The following is a 20,420-nucleotide window of genomic DNA, read 5'->3' on the forward strand; positions in this document are numbered from 1 at the left end:
ATAAATAACGGTAATATATTGCTTCTATTCTAGTAAATCACGTGACTGCAAAAAAATGAAAGTGAAATTGAAATCAAAAGACGTGGAAAAACAGGAAAAATCATTGGAAAAAGTCCAAACTTCTTGGCGCTGCAATACTGTTCATGAGTTCAATCCCGCCTCCTGCTGCTGTATAGGATATAAAAGACAATGCATAAACATGTTAACAAACGTTAAATAATCTTACTTAGTATAATTAATTGTTACAATTTAAAACAGTTGGACAAAACGTTAATTATATCCATATTAAATCAACATACGACCAACTTAATAGCCTCAAAGTCTGCAGGAATGCAGCAACATGTTTTCCGGAAATTCCCTCCCCTCTGGGAGGCAGGACACTTTGATGATGACCACTACAATCAACACCCTTAAATATTATGCACACTGCTTGAAGTTCAGTCAGAACCATCTAAGACACAAAGAAAACAGCGGTAAGTTTTTATTCTTATTCCCAAATTTTTATTATTTTTTATTTTATTTTTTATATTTACTTTAGCAGACACAGAGTGTTTCTTCAACTTGGCTACTGCAGGCCTAAACGTCTAGGCCTAATGAATTTTTTTGTAATTTATATGTTTGTAAAATGCTTTTCATATTTCAGGATTGATTGATTTATTTTAAGACTGAAAGTGCACGGGCTTAATAGCCATTAAAATCTATTCATAAAAAATAAAAATAAAAGTTTATAGGGACGTTTTAAAATTATTTTTATATAACAAAAAGGAGAAAAAAAACTGAGATCAGTTTTAATAAAATACAGTCACTGCTGGGACATAGAGCCAAAAAACTGAAGAAACACCCAATATTTTTAGTTTAGTTGTTTGAATTTTGAATTTGAATTTTTTGTAAAATTCTCTTTTAGAAATATTTATCTTTTGAAAGAATAAGCCAATAACTACGGAGCCCCTAAAGGGTGATCTCTAAACGTATTCTCACGCAAGACTTTTGCGTTCCCTATAGCAAAAGATATTTGCGTTCCCACGCAAAAACTGTTGTGAGCTCAGACAGACACTTCCTGTTCCACCACGTCCTTAAATTTAGGGGCTCCATAAATAACATTTCTTTGGTATTTCAGACCAAAATCTAATGAAAACTATGTTCATATTGTAGCAATAGCTTAGGTGGGGCTGTGTCATATTCAGTCGGTTTCAATAGTCTGGTAACCATGGGAGATTTAGCGTATAGTGGCTCAGAGGTTGTGGAATGCTCTTCCTCAAGACATCAGTCAAGCATCCACCCTTCTCTCCTTCAAAAACACATTTTTTATCTGAATATTATTCTTCAGCTCACAGTCTGTAAATTCTACACTGTTATTGATATGCTATTTGTTTGAATCCCTCTTTGTTTGTATCTTTAACCTAACTTTGTAAGTGACCTCTGAATATTAGGCCTACTTTCTGCCCTTGGTATGTGTATTGTGCTTTGATGTTGATGTTTATTTTATTCTATTCCTTATCCCAGTCCCAGTGGTTCTCAAACTTTTTAGAGTTGTACCCCATGAGGCTTTTAACATCCTTCTGCGTACCCACACTCTTCAGTCTCACCTTTTTCAGTAAGGGACAATATTTGCCCCCTTAAATCGATTTTTTCCAGTGCATTTTTACCTTTACAAATACCTTTATAAAATAAATAATGCTTTAAATAAAAAAAAATGTTCAATAGAGAAATATGCAATGATGTTAAAAACAAAGTGATGCCTTTAAATATTAAATTAAAACCGCCAGTAGGTGGAGAGTCATCGAGTCATTCATTCACTCAATAATGAAGCAAGTGGCTGTATTTATGAATTAATCATTGAATCATTGACTACGTTTACATGCAGCCAATATCCGGGTTATGGTCGGGTTAAGGTCACTATTTGGGTTTCTGAAACATTCGGAATAACCCGTTTACATGCGTGAGCAGAGAGAGTTACTCCTGTATACATGGAATTTGTAATCAGTTGGGAATATCCCGATGTAAACGGCGACGCACGGTTAGCGTCAGGACGTACGGACAACCTTAAGACGCAATATGCGTCATTTCCAATTCTTCTTCCTGTATCCAAAGACAACAACAACAGCAGCAACACGCGGATAATGAGTAGTTCGGGGCAGATAGCGATCGCCTTTGTTTGCGCTTTCCTTCTCGCTCCAAAAGTGTGTTGCTGTGCTGCGTCTCGCCATGTTAACCTCTACTTCTTGTTTACTTCCGGTATACTGCCATAGAGGTATACTGCACGCGGGTTTTTGCATGCGCCGTCTTTACTCAAAAGACCAAGATTCCTTGCGAATAGAACATGCGCAGAACACAAATCAATGTTCCTTTTGATGGGGATATGCCGATACGCGTTTACATGACCAAATATTCGGGTTAGAAAAGGGGTACCCCAGGGGTAATATCCGGGTTTTTAAAAACCGGGATATGAGCATATCCGGGTTTTTGCCGGTGTTTACATGGCCGTGCGCGACCGGGTTATTGCTAATATCCCGGTTTTGAACGGGTTATTGGCTGCATGTAAACGTAGTCATTGACTCTAATGATTCGTTCAAAACCGCAGATTCGTTCACAATCATTGCTGCAGTTCTGCTGTGGCTTTCGTTGGAGCTATTATTTTGTTGTAAAAATACTGACAACTGTGTTGAAAATGAACATGAACATCACAATGAACATCACATCATTAATATTTCGTTTGTTGAACTGTTGTATAAAATCATTGTCACAAAAGATGAGGTAATCTGATCGGATGTCATGTATTTACAGCATTTTACCTGATAGAAATGCATGCTCAGTTTAAATCTTATTTTAAGGTGAGGTAGAATTAAATGAACGGCAAAATTCAGCATTTTGTTCCCGTAGCCCCTTCTGTCACCTCACGTACCCCAGTTTGACAACCACTGCCTTTACATATCTTTGTAAAGTGACCTTGGCTGTTGGAAAGGCGCTATATAAATTATAATAATAATAATATTAAAAATAATAATAATTATTATTATTATTATTAACCACCTAAACACAATTTAACACAAACTGCATGATACCAGTGCTCTGTGAAAAAGTCAGTAATTATCTAATGCCATATTACAAGGCTGAGGCATTCTTACACAAAAACAAACAAATTGCACAAACTTTCCATTTGCATTTGAACTCAAATTGTTTGAGCCGCGCCCTAGCGCCCTCTATTGGCCAGCCGCCCCTGTTGTAGCCTATGTCTTTGTTTTGAAAACAAAAAGTGCTGTAAATAATACTGTAGCACAGAGTTGCTTTAACTGCTGCCCAGCACTGCAGCACTGCACATATTCTCCAGTTATTCCACTGCAGAAAAATGACACTATTAGAGCTGAAATGTAACTTAGTGATGGGAAAGAGTTCCATAACAAAAAACAAATTAATAACTATGACTGGAAAAAAAATTCTGTCTAAATAAATTAATAATCATGCACGTGTTATTTTACAGAGCCTGTGTCTCGTTAATTGTGTGTAGTTGCAGTTGTTTTTAAAGTTTATGCAGGCCTAAAGATATCTAATTTCTCTTCAATATAGCAGCAAATTTATAGACATCCAACACGGACTTTAAACTCAAAGGGATTTGTGACTTCACCTGCCTGTCAATAAGGATATCAATAATAAAGCAATAGGCCTATAACATGAGCAAGAGTTGCAATACCATGATGCAGCCCGGGCCTGGCCACAGTTTATCACAGCTATGCTTAAATTCAGACAGTGGTGCACTGTATGGATGGTAAGTGTGGGTCTTTTTTCAATTGTGTATATGGTTTTTACTTAGGATCATGTCTTGTAGTAAGTATATGCCAGCTCCAGCGTGTCTCATCGAAAATGATGAAAATGGGAAGCTGTGTGTTAGGAAAGATGCCAAAGACATTCTGGATGGGATAAATGAGCCGGTGGTGGTGGTGTCTGTGGTGGGACTCTACCGTACGGGGAAGTCCTACCTTATGAACCGCCTGGCAGGACAACAGTCAGGTGAGAGAAACTGCTGAAAGTCTCTCAAGTGCAGTACATATAATGAGTACAGAATCTGAATGTGTGTAAGTTAATATCTGAAAACAGTAACTGCATCAAGTGTTTGAATTTTTTAAATAATAATAATAATAATAATAATATGATTGACTCAGGCTTTGCTCTCGGCAACACGGTTGAGTCAAAGACCAAAGGCATCTGGATGTGGTGTGTTCCTCACCCCAAAAAAGAAGGACACGTTCTGGTGCTGCTGGACACAGAGGGACTGGGTGATGTGGACAAGGTGAGCACATCACTAACTACTAATTCTAATTTCCCCGTATCAGTTGCCATTTGTTTCCTGAGAAGGTACAGTAATGAATTGAATGGCGCTCTGAATGAAACTGTTTTGATCTAAAAACACTGATCCGTGTGTTTCAGGGAGACTCTAAGAATGACGGCTGGATTTTTTCTCTGGCTGTTCTGCTCAGCAGCACTTTAGTGTACAACAGCCGCGGCACCATTGATAACAATGCAGTGGAAAATCTGCAGTATCCTTTAACTTCCACATATAAGACCCTCTTTCATTAATACAACCTTTGCAGGATGCTGTTATTTCTCAATGTGCTGCAGCTACGTTAGTGAGCTCGCCGAGCAGATCAAGATCAGATCGGCAAAAGCAGCAGAAGAGGAGGAAGATGAGGATTCTCAGTTTGTGCAGTTTTTCCCATCATTCATCTGGGTGGTTAGAGATTTCACCTTGGAACTGGTAATTGATGGAAACAAAGCAACAGAGGATGAGTACCTTGAGTTTGCCCTTCAGCTGAAGAAAGGTATTTTAGACAGAATTACATTTACAACCCTTGACACTTATTCTGGGAGGTCATTGAAATAACCATTGATGAATGCCATCTAGACTATTTTCTAAACGGGTACAATTCATTTTCTGACTTGACCACATATTTGTCTGCACACACAGCCTAATGTTGAAGAATTGTTACTGATACCGCAATACATTCGTATTTTTTTTCGTATTTTTGTTTAAATTATCAATGCCTGAAAAACTTAAATGAAATGCCACTGATTTGGGAAAATGTTTATTTCTCACAAATTACCTTTTTAGGTGTGGGTAAGAAAAAGAGTGACTACAATCTGCCTCGTGAATGTATCCGGCGTTATTTCCCTAGCCGGAAGTGTTTTGTGTTCCCACTTCCTGTTACCTCGCAGAAAGACATGATACACCTAGAGAGCTTACAAGAGCAGGACCTTGCTCAAGCATTTCTGGAGGTCACAGGTCATTTCTGTGACCACATTTTTTTCAATAGTGCTGTGAAAACACTGAAAGGAGGGCACAGAGTTACTGGCAAATGTGAGTGTATTACCAAATGATCAAAAACTATGGAGCATTTACTATTAAAATGCTGTTCTCTATAATTGTTTGTGTGTGTTGTCAGTGCTCGGGCACCTGGTTGAGATTTATGTGGATGCAATCAGCAGTGGGAAGGTGCCCTGTTTGGACAATGCAGTGGTTGCTCTCGCAAATCTAGAGAACCAGGCAGCTGTTCAAGAAGCTTTGAAAGTCTATCAGAGTGGGATGGAAGAGGTAAGACATGCACATTGTGTTTGGGATAATTCTATCCAAAGTCAGAACACCAAACTTTGTATACATTTTAAATATGTCTTTGAAAGCTGAACCACCGATTTAGGCTCAAAAATCTTCACTGAATGCAGTGTACATTCAAGTAAACAAACATTATGTTTTTACAGGTGAAGAGTACATTCCCAATCAGTATAGATGATCTTACCTGTGAGCACCAGAAATTCAGCAGTCTGGCCACTTCTGAGTTCATGAAATGCTCATTCAAAGATGAAAAGGGGGAATACCTGGAAAAACTGGAGGTGAGCTTTAAATATGGAAGACACACTCATACTTGCACACTATGCATACTAGCATATACACCGATGAGCTAAAACTTTAATATGTTCCTCCGTGTGCTGCCAAACCAGCACTGACCCACCAACTCATGATCTGGGGAATTTAGAGGCCAAGGCAACACCTTGAACTTTTCATCATGTTCCTCAAACCATTCCTGAGCAATGTGTGCTGTTTGGCACTGTGCATTATCCTGCTGAAAGATGGAACACCATTTCCATGAAGGGGTACCTGGTGTGCAACATTGTTTAGGTGGCATGTGTCAAATTTACGTCCACATGAATGGCCGGACCCAGAGTTTCCTAGCAGAATATGGCCTAGAGAGCATCACACTCCCTCCACTGGCTTGTCATTGTCCCACAGTACATCCTGGTGCATCACTTCCCCAGGTAAACTGTGCAAACTTATGCAGCCATCAACGTGATATAAAACAAAAAGGGATTCGCCGTCCCGGCCAAGTCTGACGCCTGTGTGCCCATTGTAGGGCGATTTCAACGATGGACAGGGGTCATCATTGGCACTCTGATTGGTCTGCGTCTACACAGCCCCATACACAGCAGAGTGTACTGAGTGTGTTGTGACACATACCTCCCTTACCTCCCATAACTATCATTACATTTTTTTGTGATTTGTGCCACAGAAGACCTTCTGTTGGCTCAGACCAGAGCTTTTTTTTTTGCACACGTGCATCGATGTACCTTGGGTGCCCAACACCCTGTCACTGTGGTTTGTGGTTTGTCCCTCCCCAGACCACTGTTGATCAATCCTTAGCACTGTTGACTGCAAGCAAACCACAAGCCTTGCCTTTCAGAGATACTCTGACCCAGTCACCTTGCCATAACAACTTGGCCCTTGTCAAAGTCGCACAGATCTTTATTCCTGCCCATTTCTCCTGCATCCAATACATAGATTACGAGAACTGATTGTTTGCTTAACCCTTGTGGGATGTTCGTTTGCGGTTTACACCCGGGCTGTTTGGGGTCTCCAGAGACCCAGGCAACAAAATGGAATTTTGTAACAAAAATAAAAACTTTTTTTTTTACTCAGTTTATTAATGTTTTTACTCCACATCTGTGTATTTTTATTTATTATAATATTTTAAATGTATATAAATAAATAAATATTTTTAAATAGGTTTTTATTAAATAAAATTATGTACAATTCACTTTATAAAATATTTTCTAAATTATAAATAAAATTTCTAAAAAAGATTTTCTGCTGTACCCACATTTCTAAATTTCATTCATGGGGATAACATGGATAATTTGACATGGTTTAGTGTAAGATTTTTACCTATCTTTAAAAAAAAATCTGTTTTAAAAGTAAGAATTATCACTTTAACCAGTAGATGGCTACAGAGGTCCACTATTTGCTATTTGAGTAAGACATCTTTCCACAAGTTTTTTCCATTTGGATTCATATCTTATGAAATCACAATTATAATAATAAAAATTACTTTTTGTCAAAGTTTAGCATTTTTTGTACTGGAAAAAAAAAACTGTTTTTCAATAATGTTACATTATGATTAGAATCAAACCTGAACAAGATGTTACAAAGAGAAAAGTTGGAGTCTTTAGAGTTTATCATTTATTTCAAACATTGTTTTTTCATATAATTCTAAGAATTTAAAGTGTGCCACTTCATTTCTGTCTATGTGTGTTCTGTGTTGTTTCTGATTTTGAAGATTAATTGTGTCCATTTTCTAAGCGGGTCTGACCGCGCAGGTCTTTGTCAAGCTAAACCTTGACAAAAAGTAATTTTTATTGTTATAATTTTGATTTCATAATATGTAGATATGAATACAACTGGAAAAACTTGTGAAAAGATGTCTTTCAGTCAGTCAAATAGCAAATAGTGGAGCTCTGCAGTCATCTACTGGTTAAAGTGATACTTTTAAAACTGCTTTTAAAAACTGCATTTTCCAAAGGATGGGCAAAATCTTACACTATACCATGTCATATTATCCATGATATCCCCATGAATAAAAAGTTAGAAATGTGGGTCCTTATAAAGTGAATTTTACATAAAAAGCTGTTTTTGCGTAAACAAATATTTTTTTAATTTATTTATATAAATGTAAAAAATATAATAAATCCTCCAAAAAACTGCACAAATGTGGAGTAAAAACATTAATAAACAGAGTAAAATTACATTTGTTTAAAAAACAACAACAATTATTTTGTTATAAAATAAGATTTTGTTGCCTGGGGTCTCTGGAGACCCCAAACAGCACAAGTGTGACTTTCTTCCCACACTAACATAAATTTGTAGATCTAGAAAGTGTTGACAACTGTACAAAGTTTCATGCCATTTGGACAAAGATCTTTTTTTTTTTTTTTCAGCAAACGTCATTTGGCCTCCAAAAAGACCCTGAACAGCATTAATCTAATAATCTACCCAGACCTTAATATGTGGCCTTGTTAGGAGATGATCAATGATATCTGCTTCACCTGTGACTGGTCATAATGTTTTGGCTCATCAGTGTATCTGGAAAATTCATGTGGCATTCAAATGAATGGTAATGCTAGCTTTTTCCAAGTACTACTGTCAGGTTGGAGATTGTTTTGTTAATATTTGGTGACCACACAGCTAATTCACACAACAACGCACAAACACAGTGTCCAATACATTCAGTCTTTGTACTAGTGTATTTATGCATGTTTGAGATTTTATTTCTGTTTTTATGTTTATAGGAAGCTGTAAGCATGTACTATGCAGACTTGCTGGAAGATAATATGATGACATCGGAAAGAAAGTGCAAAGATCTGCTGAATAATTTGTTCACTGACATGAATAAACGGCTGCAGAATGGGGAGTACAGTCAGTCTGGAGGATTTGAACTCTACTGCAGAGACAGAGACGCCATCGTTGAACAGTACCGCAGCAGACCCAACAAAGGTGTAAGGGTGAGAACACTTTCAGTGTGTATTTGTGAGTGTAGGCATTTGTGTATCTACACCTTAGTGCCATTGAGTGAATGTATTTGTATAATAGGGCTCTCTTTACACCTGGCATTAACATGTTTTGTATCCTCATAATCTCTGTATTCTGTTTTCACTGTCATTCCAATTATTCTCCAGTATGGATGGATAGAAATCTGATTATGCTTTATAAGCAAAATGCAAATCAGTATTATGTATTTCATGACGTTTACCAAATTTTAAAAACATCACCAGATAATTCAAAGTGCTTTCCTTTTTTCTTGCATTTCTTTTCTTTACGAACCCCTCAGTAAAGGATGCAAAAGTAAAGAAAATGTGAGAAAAATGAGATCCCAAGTATAATCTAAACGTAATAATCACATTTTTCTGATTAAATTGCTAAACAAGTGCAGTGTCTGTTGTGAAATCAGAAAAAACATAGACTCAATCGTGATGGATATGATTATTAGCAGTGTAACCTCATAAAATATTACTTGTATAACTGAAAAATGTAGTTAAGAACTACACATTTGCATTTGAATATTCATTAAATGTATTCATGATCCAATCCAGTGAGTTCCCAGGACTGGATATAAAAACCACTGGTTTTAAAATATGTATGTTTATATGTAGGCTGAGGCTGTGCTGAATGAGTTTCTGAAAGAGCGGGGATCTGAAGCAAGCGCCATCCTCTACACAGACACAAAACTCACTGAAAATGAGAGACAAATTAAAGGTAATTTATTTTAAGTACAACACAACATCAGTGGCTTTTTGAGGAAAATGAGCAAAACTTGCTTCGAGTTGAGGTTAATTTATCACATCATTTGTCTCTCTGTCTCTCTGGAATGTTCAGAGGAGAAGGAGAACGCGGCTCTGTTGAAACAGAAATGTAAAGAGGAAGAGGAGAAACGAATTGAGAGCGAACGAATGTTTGCGGCAGAGAATGAGCGACATGAGGATAGGGCGAGGCAGATGGAGGAGAAGTTCAAGAAGGAGCTGGAGCAGCAGCAGCAGGAGATGGACAGAGCCATTGAGAGCAAAATGAAGGAGCAGGAGAAGATGCTAAACAAAGGCTTTAAGGAGAGAGCTACAAATCTTGAAGAAGAAATTAAGAAGTTAAATAATGAAAAGGAACGCTTACGTGATGGCGGCGGCGGCATTTTTAAGGATTATGTGATGCCATTTCTCGGTCCTCTTGTAGAAATGGTTCCCAACCTCCTTATGCAGAGATCAATGATTAAATGCCTCAAAGCTAAACGTTAAACGTTAAAAACCTGATACAAAACAATGTCTGACTCAAATTTTCCATTCACTGACAAATCTCCATTCCAACCTTCAAAGATTAACAAAAGCATGAGCTTTATAGGGCAGGTAGTAAAGGAGCTGATAATTCTAAACATATGCACCCTTGAAAGTGCAGTGTGTAATTTCTACACCATTAGCGACACCTATTGAATTAGCAAAATGTGAAGAGCATGTTATCCAATTCACCTTCCATCATTTGGACAAACAGGTAGTTCCTCCCGACTCAAACTTACACAATTTAGTGGTGTAGAAAATATGCATTACATGCACACACAAAAAAAGCATTCACTGGAGTTGGTGGTTTAAATCCAAAATATCTGCTCTATCTGCCATTGATTTTTTTTTTGTAATGTGAAAATGCCGTTTGCTCGGGTTTAAGAAACAGCTGTCAGTTCTGGAGAAAATGGTTAGGGTGCTGTTGATACTTTCTTATTTTTTAGGCTCCACTTTTGACTGTTCTTGTAAGACTGACCTTGTGTAACTTCTTTCCATTACGTTATGTGCACATCATGGACAAAACAAGAATTAGGCCTTGGACACACTTATACATTCACGCGCAATCGGAAACTGTCGTGGCAAATTCACGATCTTTGGTTCAGGTCTCAAAAGAAATCTTTCAGAGTCGAAGTTTCAGGTCCCAGAAGAATTAACTTTATTGAGCAGTTCAACAAAGTGAGATGCCAGCTGTTCATCTGATCTTACAATGGTCTGTGCTCAAGTCTTATACCTTTTTCTTATCGTTTGGTGTCCAATTAGCGTTCATATAGTTATCTTTTTCTTTTTGCTCCTCCTCGTCACTTCGCCACGATTAAAAACACCTGCATCGATGTCTTATTTTTATTGGTGGCGAGTCCTTGCGCATGCGCTTTTTTAAAAATGACTTCATATATGGTTTCTAGGTACTTTTCCTGTCTTGTCTTCTCACAACCTTTGACCTAATCTTTGTCTTCACATACTCTTTGACCTGTTTTCTCTGTTTTCCCATAGTTTTGTTTTTCCATACTCTTAGGCCTAGTTTCTCTTAACATTACAGCATAGATTTGGGCCCATGTATGAGACAGATGAAATTCTCCAATAAACTCAAGACACGTACATACATTTGAACATCTGACCTCTCTTACTTGTTATTATATTTCTGTCATGAGTATGACAACTCTCAGAGAGGTTGGCATGGTAATTGGATATTGCAATGTTAATTTATTTGGTCTTGGCAGAATAGATCTGCTATGCTGCTGCTTTTGATTTTTGCTGCTGAGCAAATACAGAGACTTGCTACTGCCAATACGTTCACAGACATTAATGATGTTTCACGTTCAGAGTATAACATGCATGAACAACCCAGTAGCAGATCTATACAGGTGGCGCTGGGGAAGGTGGAGGATTTCTGAAAGAGCACTGCAGACAGCTAATGGCAAACAATGCCAAGTATTTGAATGTTGAGCAGCAAGCTCATTGGCTGCTGATGCCACAGCAACCAATCAGCTGTGCTACAGATAACGATGTGATTGCTAACAAATTGAGTTAAGGACCTATCAGCCTGCGCCATAGTTTCATGACAGAACTTTGTATTTCTTAATATGCCACATTTGGTAGGGGTTGATCTTTGAGTACTATGATTGGATTGCCTGTACATCGTGGACGGTTCTGCTTTATTTTGTGTATAAATATGATCCTTCTTCCTTAATAAACTTGAGAATGTTATGTCTCTGAGTCTGCTTGATCATTCTCCCGTGAACTTGCACTGCTGCCACACATCAAAAGAGTTGAGGCATCTGTTTCCAACTAATAACTGATAACTTCAAGGCTGCAGATAGTCTACCTGCAAATTAATCTAACTGGTGCTTAAACTGGGAAAGGAATTTGTTCAGACTCTAAACAAGATTTGCAGAAGGTTGTTGGGAGGGACATAATGATGAAGTGACCTTGAGCTTGATAGCTTGAGTTTTCAAAAGGGATATTTTCTAGTCTAAGGGGTTCAGTGTTTTGAGTCAAAATAATTATGCATTTGAAATCATCTTTAACTCGTCATCTGATATAGTATTTTTTAAATTAGAAATACAGTATCTTTTGTGGTATGGTAAACATGCACCAGTCTATCCATTCTATGGCAAAATCCTGTCTGCATAATATTCAACTTGTATTTTCTATATTAGAAACCTTTGAAGTATAATGTTATAAAGAGAAATAATAAATAAATATATACCCTTGTGAAAAAGAAGTGTACTTAATTGTATTGAAAGCGTACTTTTTGTGTGCTTAAAATAATAAAAGTATACTTTTTTAAAGTGCACTTGCAGATAATATAATATAATTAAAATTAAAGACCACTTAAGTGTACTTAAATGGAATACACTTTAATGACAATATTTCTTAACACACTTAAGTGCACTTTTTACAAATGCACTTTGTAATAATATCTAATTAAGCTTAACTTAAAGTACACTTTCATGACAATATTTCTAAACACACTTAAGTGTACTTTTTTAAAATGCACTTTGTAATAATGTCTAATTAAGTTTTACTTAAAGAAAGTACACTTTCATCACAATATTTCTAAACACACTTAAGTGTACTTTTTAAAAATGCACATTATAATAATGTCTAATTAATTTTATTTAAAGAAAGTACACTTTCATGATAATATTTCTAAACACACTTAAGAGCATGTTTTAAAAAATGTTTTTTTAAAAAAAGTTTTATTTAAACATTTTAAATAATTATGATTTTATAGTGTTTTAAAGTTATCAAGTTAAAGTTATAAGTTAATAAAGGACATTTATTTTGATGTATTGACTAATATACTAAATAAAATAAGAACTTTAATGGAAAACATGGAAAATAATGTTGTCCAAAAATAATTTGTTAATGTATTTTAAATGTGTTTAGTCTATAATATATACTTGTGCATTAATGCACTTGAAATGTATTTTTCCAATACATTTGCTTGTACATTATAATCAAGTACAACATATTATTGACATTTTTGTCCGTTTTATACATAATATTTGACAATAAAATTTAATTTATGAGAGGAGTCTTAACATAATAGTAATGTGTTGTACTTTACAACTGTGAACAGAATACTTTCAAAATCATTATGTTGTTCTAAGTCAATTAAACACACATTTAATTGTAATCAGACTACACTACACTGAACAGAAATATTGATTTTTAGTTAGGTGAAAGCTAGAGTCAAGTTTTGTGAATTTAGGCTACAGAGTCTAACACAATGAGTTAGAACAACTTCAACTTAAACAGAAAAGCTGAAATAACCCTTTTATATACTGTCTATGGAAATAACATTTAACCATGAATGAAATATACGAACATGTTGTTTAATGCGCATGCGCCGGAAATACTACGTCATGATGAAATGTTGATGATGATGATACGTCATGATGATACGTCATGATGAAATACTACTTCACTAGAGTTTGAAAAATGCGCTGTTAGGAGCTGTGTGCGCCTGCGCCCTCACATCTGCTCTCTGCTAAGGATTTGGTGCGACGTGACACAGTGGCTCCTGTTTCATCAATTTTTCCTGTTATTTTGCAGCTATTATTGTTACAACAACTTAATAATATGCACACGAGATCTGTAATGCAAATGTATAAGCCGCAGATATTTCGAGTAATGACTTTCGGGGTTGTGAATATGTTGATATGCAGACTGTCCGCCATTTCGTGAACGCTGTAACACGAGGTGATTGTGAAATGCGTTTAATTCGATTCAAATTGACTCCATTTACAAGGTTATAGTGTTCATTATGAGTTTACTTTAAAATTGTGTTTGGTTTATTAAGTTATGTATATATGGGTGTTTCTGCAACTACGGGCACTTTTGACTATCCTAATTTAAAAAAATAAACCTCTATGAATTTCAATTTGAACCATCACAGTCTGTAATACATATAAAGATTTACACAAAATAGAATGTATTTGTTAAGATTTTAATCTGGAACATGTTTATTTTTTATGTTTTTCGGGTCATCTTCTTAAAAAGTGTCCTTACCGCAATGTTACAATAACGTTCATTTTATACATTTTTCTTTAGTAATTTCTATAAAAAATGTAATATATTTAAATAGCTTTTTCAAATTTGATGCAGTTTTGTAAATACTGATATAAAAAAGTAGTATACAAAATAGGGAATTTCATGTTTTTTTCTATGCCATGTAAAAAATTTACAGTAACCTTAGATGTCAATTGTTTCCATACACACAAAAGATAACATAATTAACTTTTTTTGACAGATGTTGCCATTTCAATGTGTTAATCATCTCAACTTAAGTATAAAAATATTTTTTTTTGCAAATGAAAATGTGAAAAAAAATGAAAATAGAGCAGTGCTGCAGTAATGACATCTTGTGTCGGTAAGGACAAAATTGAATTTTTAATGTAAAAAATGGCATGTTTATATATATATACTAATATAAATACTAATATATACTTAAGTACTAATAATATACTAAATATTTGTAATTTAATATACAGTAAACCTTGAATTTGTCTCTACCGCAACAAAAAGTCTTTACCGCAACACCTAATTTTGCTGCGGTAAAGACATGTTGCGGAAATGACATTTTTGCTAATATTTTAGCTAATTGGCAGCTAGCAAGGCCTACCACATTAGTTTTGACTCTTAACATCTTAATATATGTGAATTCAACAGTAATATACATTTATTTTTAAAATGTAGTTATAAATACACAATTATTAAGCTGAATGGTAAGGACGCACAATAAATACTAGAGCAGAAAAGATGATGTTTACCTTATTTTTTTGGTATCTTGTGAGTGAGGTAGTGTGGTGGTCCAGTCTGTCAGCAATGTGCTCATGTGATAATTTCTGTTTCCATAGAAACTAGACTTGTGTGTGTTCGATAAAATTTCATAATAAAAGCTTTTTTTCATTGTTGCGGTAAGGACTCAAAAGTGTGGGACAGGCACATTTAGTTAAAAAAAATCATAAAAATGATCAGTAAATAATACAAAGAATTTTAAGATGCTGTAAATGAATCTGTATATTAAACAATTCCATTTGAAATAATGTCATATTGTAAAAGAATGAGCTAATTTTAAGTATCTCAACATTGAAACCACGGGTGTGGGACATGAGCAAAAATGGTGTTTGGACCTATAAATGCTTCATAATTTTACATTAAATCATATTATTTATTCATCATTTTTTATGTCAAGGTGTGTATTGACACTACGTTTATATTTATGAAACATCAAATGACAAATTTTAACATAAATCTAAAATTTCACTCCTGGGACTTAAAAGTGCCCGTAGTTGCAGAAACACCCATATACGTATACATCGGATGCACTTTCTCAGTCAAATGTTTCAGACATACATTCAGCTGATGTAATACTGTGTTATTTCCTGCCGCTGCAGAAAGAAAAATGAATGTTATTAAATATGTATGATTTACATATGTTTATAAGGATCTTATGCATAACATGTTAAGTAATTTGTAATTGTGTTAACGTTATATGCATAAAATATTATTTTGACTCATTTGAGTAGATGTACAAGAGTCTGTACAAAATGTATTGCCAAGACAGCACACCTTGATCAAGCTAAAACACTACTATCAAGTCACTAACTATCCCTATAGCTTGTAAATGCTTTGAATCTTTTCCACCAGTGCATTTACATATGCCCTATAATCACCATATATTTTACAGGTAACAAACCAAAGGAAGAAGGCTGCAGCATTGCTGTGTCAACCGTGGTAAATAGCCTCGAGGAACATCCTTCATGAAGATAGCTATGTGCGGCAAGCTTAAAATTCAAGATTACCTTTATCAATTTGCATGGGTCTTGAGTTTGCATGGGTCATTTATCTATATTTGTGTAATTTATAAGTTATGTTTAATTCCCTGTAAAGTAGCAATACAAATGTTCTCTATTTTTAGCCCAGTGTCAGTGAAGATGGCGTGGTCAGTGGAATCCTGGTGTTTGTGGGAAATAGAAGGAACCTTGCCCAGCACTACCTACGATGTGACTCTGATGACTGAGGTAATTCATCACATCACACATTCATCAACAGTTAGCAGTCAAAAGTTTACGTACGCTTTGCAGAATAAACTGCTTCATCAGGGTAGTACTAAATAAAAAGAGAACATATACATTTTTGTGATCCCTCTTATTGCTAAAATTATTAACATTTTGTAGATACTGCAAGGTGCATATAAACTTTAAAGCACAACTGTATATCTATCAATTTCATTAATTTGAGCCAAATATAATAATGGACTGGATCTGTTTTATAAACAAATGTTTTCCTTCTGGGTTTTTTTTTTTTTTTTTTTTTTAGGTATTTTTTCTGATTTTCCTGTCTCTTTGGAACATTTCTATTCACATTTACTCTGGAGAGCACCTGGGACATTGACATAAACAGCACTTTCCAACAACTTCAAAAAATTTGGTGACACATGATTTTGGTTTTCTTGTTTTTGTGCCTTTGGATTTCTTCAGTTTTTGTTTTGTTTTTAGACAAACTTATATTCACTGTATTGCTCGAGTAAGCATTTTGTCCTGTTTAATGTTGGTGCTATGTAAAGATTTAAGAGCTAAAATTAACAAGGTTCGGTAACACTTTAATTAGGTCTCATTTGTTAATATTAGTTTATGTATTAGCCAACATGATCTAACAATGAGCATTTTTTTTACAGTATTTATTAATCTTTGTTAATATTAGTTAATTAAAATAGTTTAAGTTAGTTAATACAATTTATAGTCATTGTTCATGTGAGTTCACAGTGCATTAACTAATTTTAATACACAACTTTTGAATATAATAATACATTATTAAATGTTGAAATTAACATTAACTAAGACTAATAAATGCTTAAAGTATTATTCATTCTTAGTTCATGTTAACTGAAGTAGTTAACTAATAATACCTTTTTGTAAAGCATTACCCGTTTGAATCTTAGTGTTGTACATGGAATGATACTTTTCTTCACATTTTGTTTGTATTAATTCATGGGTTGTGTGTTTGAGGTACTGTGTGTTTGCTTCTAAAATGATGTGTGTACTGGTAATCCCTAGGTTATGGGGACCAAATTACCCCAAAAGTATAGTAATACCAGTAAATTACATGGAAACAATAATATAAATCCATACAGAATGATATTTTCTGAAAATTTAAAGATGCTAAATGTTTTCTGTGATGTTTAGGTTTAGGTTTAGGTACCTTTGTATGAGGGAGAAAATGATTGTGCATAATAAGCATCATTGTCCTCCAGACTCTTTATAAATGAGAGTTAAAGGGATAGTTCACTTTAAAATGAAAATTGTCATCATACTCGCCCTCAATTTATTTCTTCTGCTGAACACAAAGGAAGATATTTAAAAAATTGTCAGTAACCAAACAGTTAAAGGGTTAGTTCACCCAAAAATGAAAATTCTGTCAGTAATTACTCACCCTCATGTTGTTCCAACCCCGTAAGACCTTCGTTCATCTTCGGAACACAAATTAAGATATTTTTGATTAAATCTGAGAGTTGTCTAACTCCTCCATAGTCCATAGGCTTCTAAGGAACCGAAACTTGCTGGCCCAGAAAATGTATTAAAGACATTGTTAATATAGTCCAAGTGACTCCAGTGGCTCAATCTTAAGTTTATAAAGCGACGAGAATACTTTTTGTGCGCAAAAACAAACAAAAATAACGACTTTATTCCACTTTTCATTTCCTTCTCTCTGGGCCTCGGGTCTTTTTGCGTAGTGTTTAAGCGTAGCGCGTCTGTGTTGCACGTCACCACGTAGGCTCACTATTGGCCGACGCTGGTCATGTGTGATACGTGGTGACGTGCAACACAGACGCGCTACGCTGTATTAAAGTGGGACTTTAATACATTTTTATTTAAAGGTAGGGTAGGTAATCCTGTTCAGAAACACTTTTTTTTATACTGGGTGAAATGGTCCTTCTATCCTGAGAGTAGTCAATACATTATGTGTTCAGAAAAAAGAATTAAAAAAATCAGACCTCTGTAGCAGCTGCAGGACAGTAAAAACTCTGACCAATCACTGCCATTCGGTGCGAATGTAAAGAACCAATCAGATGCCTTCATGTCTCGTGCCCGAGCCCCACTGCGCGCGCTGCCCTGCGTGCACTCATCACATGTCACCGTTCCCGGAAATATTCAGCTCAAAGCACCTGCATATGCAGTCAGCGAAGGCAAACAAGGCAAAAACTACTTCCTCGGACCCTGCCCGCACTCTTTAACGACCTCCTCTGCTTCGCCCTCAACCCCGGACCTGTCCTCGAACCGACGATGCGGTACTTGTCTCCGGACTCGGAGTGTACGTTAGTCTTCATTAGAGTCAACAATGTTTTCATCATGGAAACTCTTACATGCAAAACACCGTATATGTTATGAATCTTACACGAAATTCACCTTCATCACAGTGTAACTGATGGTAATGGAAAAACGTGTATCAATGCAACCTGTTTTTAGTTTTGCCTTATAAATATAGCTCGTTACCGAATGAAACTTTACCATTATCTATATGCTAGCTTGATAGTGAGTACTAAAAGAAATCTTATTTGTTTATATTCATAGTGATAAAGTTAGGTATTTTATTACATGTGATTCTGACATGATGTCACTGTATGTACTGCGCTCCTTCCTCTCCACTCGTCTCAGGTAATAAATGCGTCTTCCAGCTGAGCGTTTGGCGTCGCGCGTTCATGTGTTTTGGGGGCGTGGCTTTGGAAGGAGCTCAGAAGGGAGGGGGTGGGAGTGAATGGAAATAATGAGCTGTGTTTATTGCAGATTAAAAGGTCTACAGTCACTAGATTTTTATATTTTCTTTTTCAGAGTACTTACATTTTAATTATGTATTGGTATATAAAGACAGTTTAAACAAATTTGGAATGTTTTTTTTTTTTAGAAAAATCCTACCTACCCTGCCTTTAAGTTGTTCCCAAAAAAGCACTCTTAATTTCAACTAATTGTATTTAATTTGAGCTTAAAGTCCCTGTAAAGTCAAAATTAAGTATGTGTTCTGAGTTTGTCACACCACAGAAAAATGTGTTATTAGCCACCCAGCCAAATTTGAATGATAAAAAAAGCCGGCAAGTACATAAAATAAGCTATCAAAATCTTGATAAAATGAGCAGTAGTCTCTGCTCTCAAACGCTGGGGGCATGTCCGCTGACTGCGCTGAAACCACGCCCACTCGCGGGAAAGCTGCCGTCGCGTCGCCACACTCAACTGTCACCGCTACAGCCGGAATGGATGCTCCTAGCAGCTTACAAAGCCATACATGTTCGAGCCTGGACTACCTGCTACTATAATTATAACATAAGCACACAAGGCAACTTACACTCATTGGTGGTCGACGGGAGGATGAAGGCCGAGACGGGAGATAGTCGGTTCGGCCCCATTTACCAGTAACAGCGGATTATCAGTGAATCACTGAATCCCAGTTGTCTCCGACGGAAGTTTATAAAACTATCCCGTGTAAAATGATCACTACAGAAGCGGGTTTTGGCGGTGATCCTCAGCTGTCCATCAAGGTGGCTCTTCACAAAATGAATCCACCTCTTCTTGATGTGATTGTTTTTCGGAAATTTAAATAAGGACACCGATCTGTTTTGTACGTGATCGCATCCAGGTACTCATTTCCGTGACGAAGGCATAGCTAGCTAGCAAACTGTAGGCTGTACTAGTACTAACAATAACTCGCGATCGGCAAACTGATGTGAATGTGCTATATTGTTAGGGGAGGGGCCAGCGTCAGGGGCTCCAGTGCGTCATCGAGTAGGGGCGTGTCCAGGAGCTCAGGGGCTCCAGTGCGTCATCGAGCCCCCGTTTTAGCCCCGCCCAAAAAATCCGGAACACAGCAATGGTGAAAAACTGTTTAACGGTCTAACTCCACAATTCAGTACTTCACAGTTCACAGTCTTTGTAATATGTTTTAGCAATACATTTCTAACATTTATAATGTGTTTAGAATTTTTTTTTAGAATTGCCTTTACAGGGACTTTAATCTGTGATACATTTTAAATCAATTACATATGCAATACGTTTGTCGAAACCATTAATTCACATTTAAGTGTATCGTTAAAGGGATACTCCACTTTTTTCGGAAATATGCTCATTTTACATCTCCCCCAGAGTTAAACAGTTGAGTTTTACCGTTTTAGAATCCATTCAGCCGAACTCCGGGTCTGACGGTACCACTTTTAGCATAGCTTAGCACAGATCATTGATTCTGATGAGTCCAGTAGCATTTCTTTCAAAATGACCAAAGAGTTT

The 20,420-nt window shown here is 36.0% G+C and overlaps 1 protein-coding gene across 3 annotated transcripts; it reads left to right on the forward strand.

The window, feature by feature from the left end:
• Positions 1–349: 349 nt before the first annotated feature.
• On the forward strand, positions 350–11,843 carry LOC311292236 (guanylate-binding protein 1-like). Of its 3 annotated transcripts, XM_084411844.1 has the most exons (11): positions 350–473; positions 3,809–4,005; positions 4,158–4,285; positions 4,423–4,532; positions 4,615–4,814; positions 5,105–5,350; positions 5,436–5,584; positions 5,749–5,880; positions 8,608–8,820; positions 9,469–9,571; positions 9,692–11,843. In XM_084411844.1, the coding sequence occupies exons 2-11, from the start codon at positions 3,813–3,815 to the stop codon at positions 10,099–10,101; spliced, it is 1,884 nt and encodes a 627-aa protein (XP_084267970.1). In that variant the 5' UTR covers positions 350–473; positions 3,809–3,812; the 3' UTR covers positions 10,102–11,843. The 3 variants fall into 3 exon arrangements, with proteins under 3 accessions (XP_084267970.1, XP_084267971.1, XP_084267972.1); XM_084411845.1 differs by lacking the exon at positions 350–473 and having other exon boundaries at positions 3,695–4,005; XM_084411846.1 differs by lacking the exon at positions 350–473 and having other exon boundaries at positions 3,985–4,070.
• Positions 11,844–20,420: the final 8,577 nt, after the last annotated feature.

The sequence above is a fragment of the Rutilus rutilus genome (assembly GCF_951802725.1).
Source record: "Rutilus rutilus genome assembly, chromosome: 6".
In the NCBI taxonomy this organism is placed as follows: Eukaryota; Metazoa; Chordata; class Actinopteri; order Cypriniformes; family Leuciscidae; genus Rutilus; species Rutilus rutilus.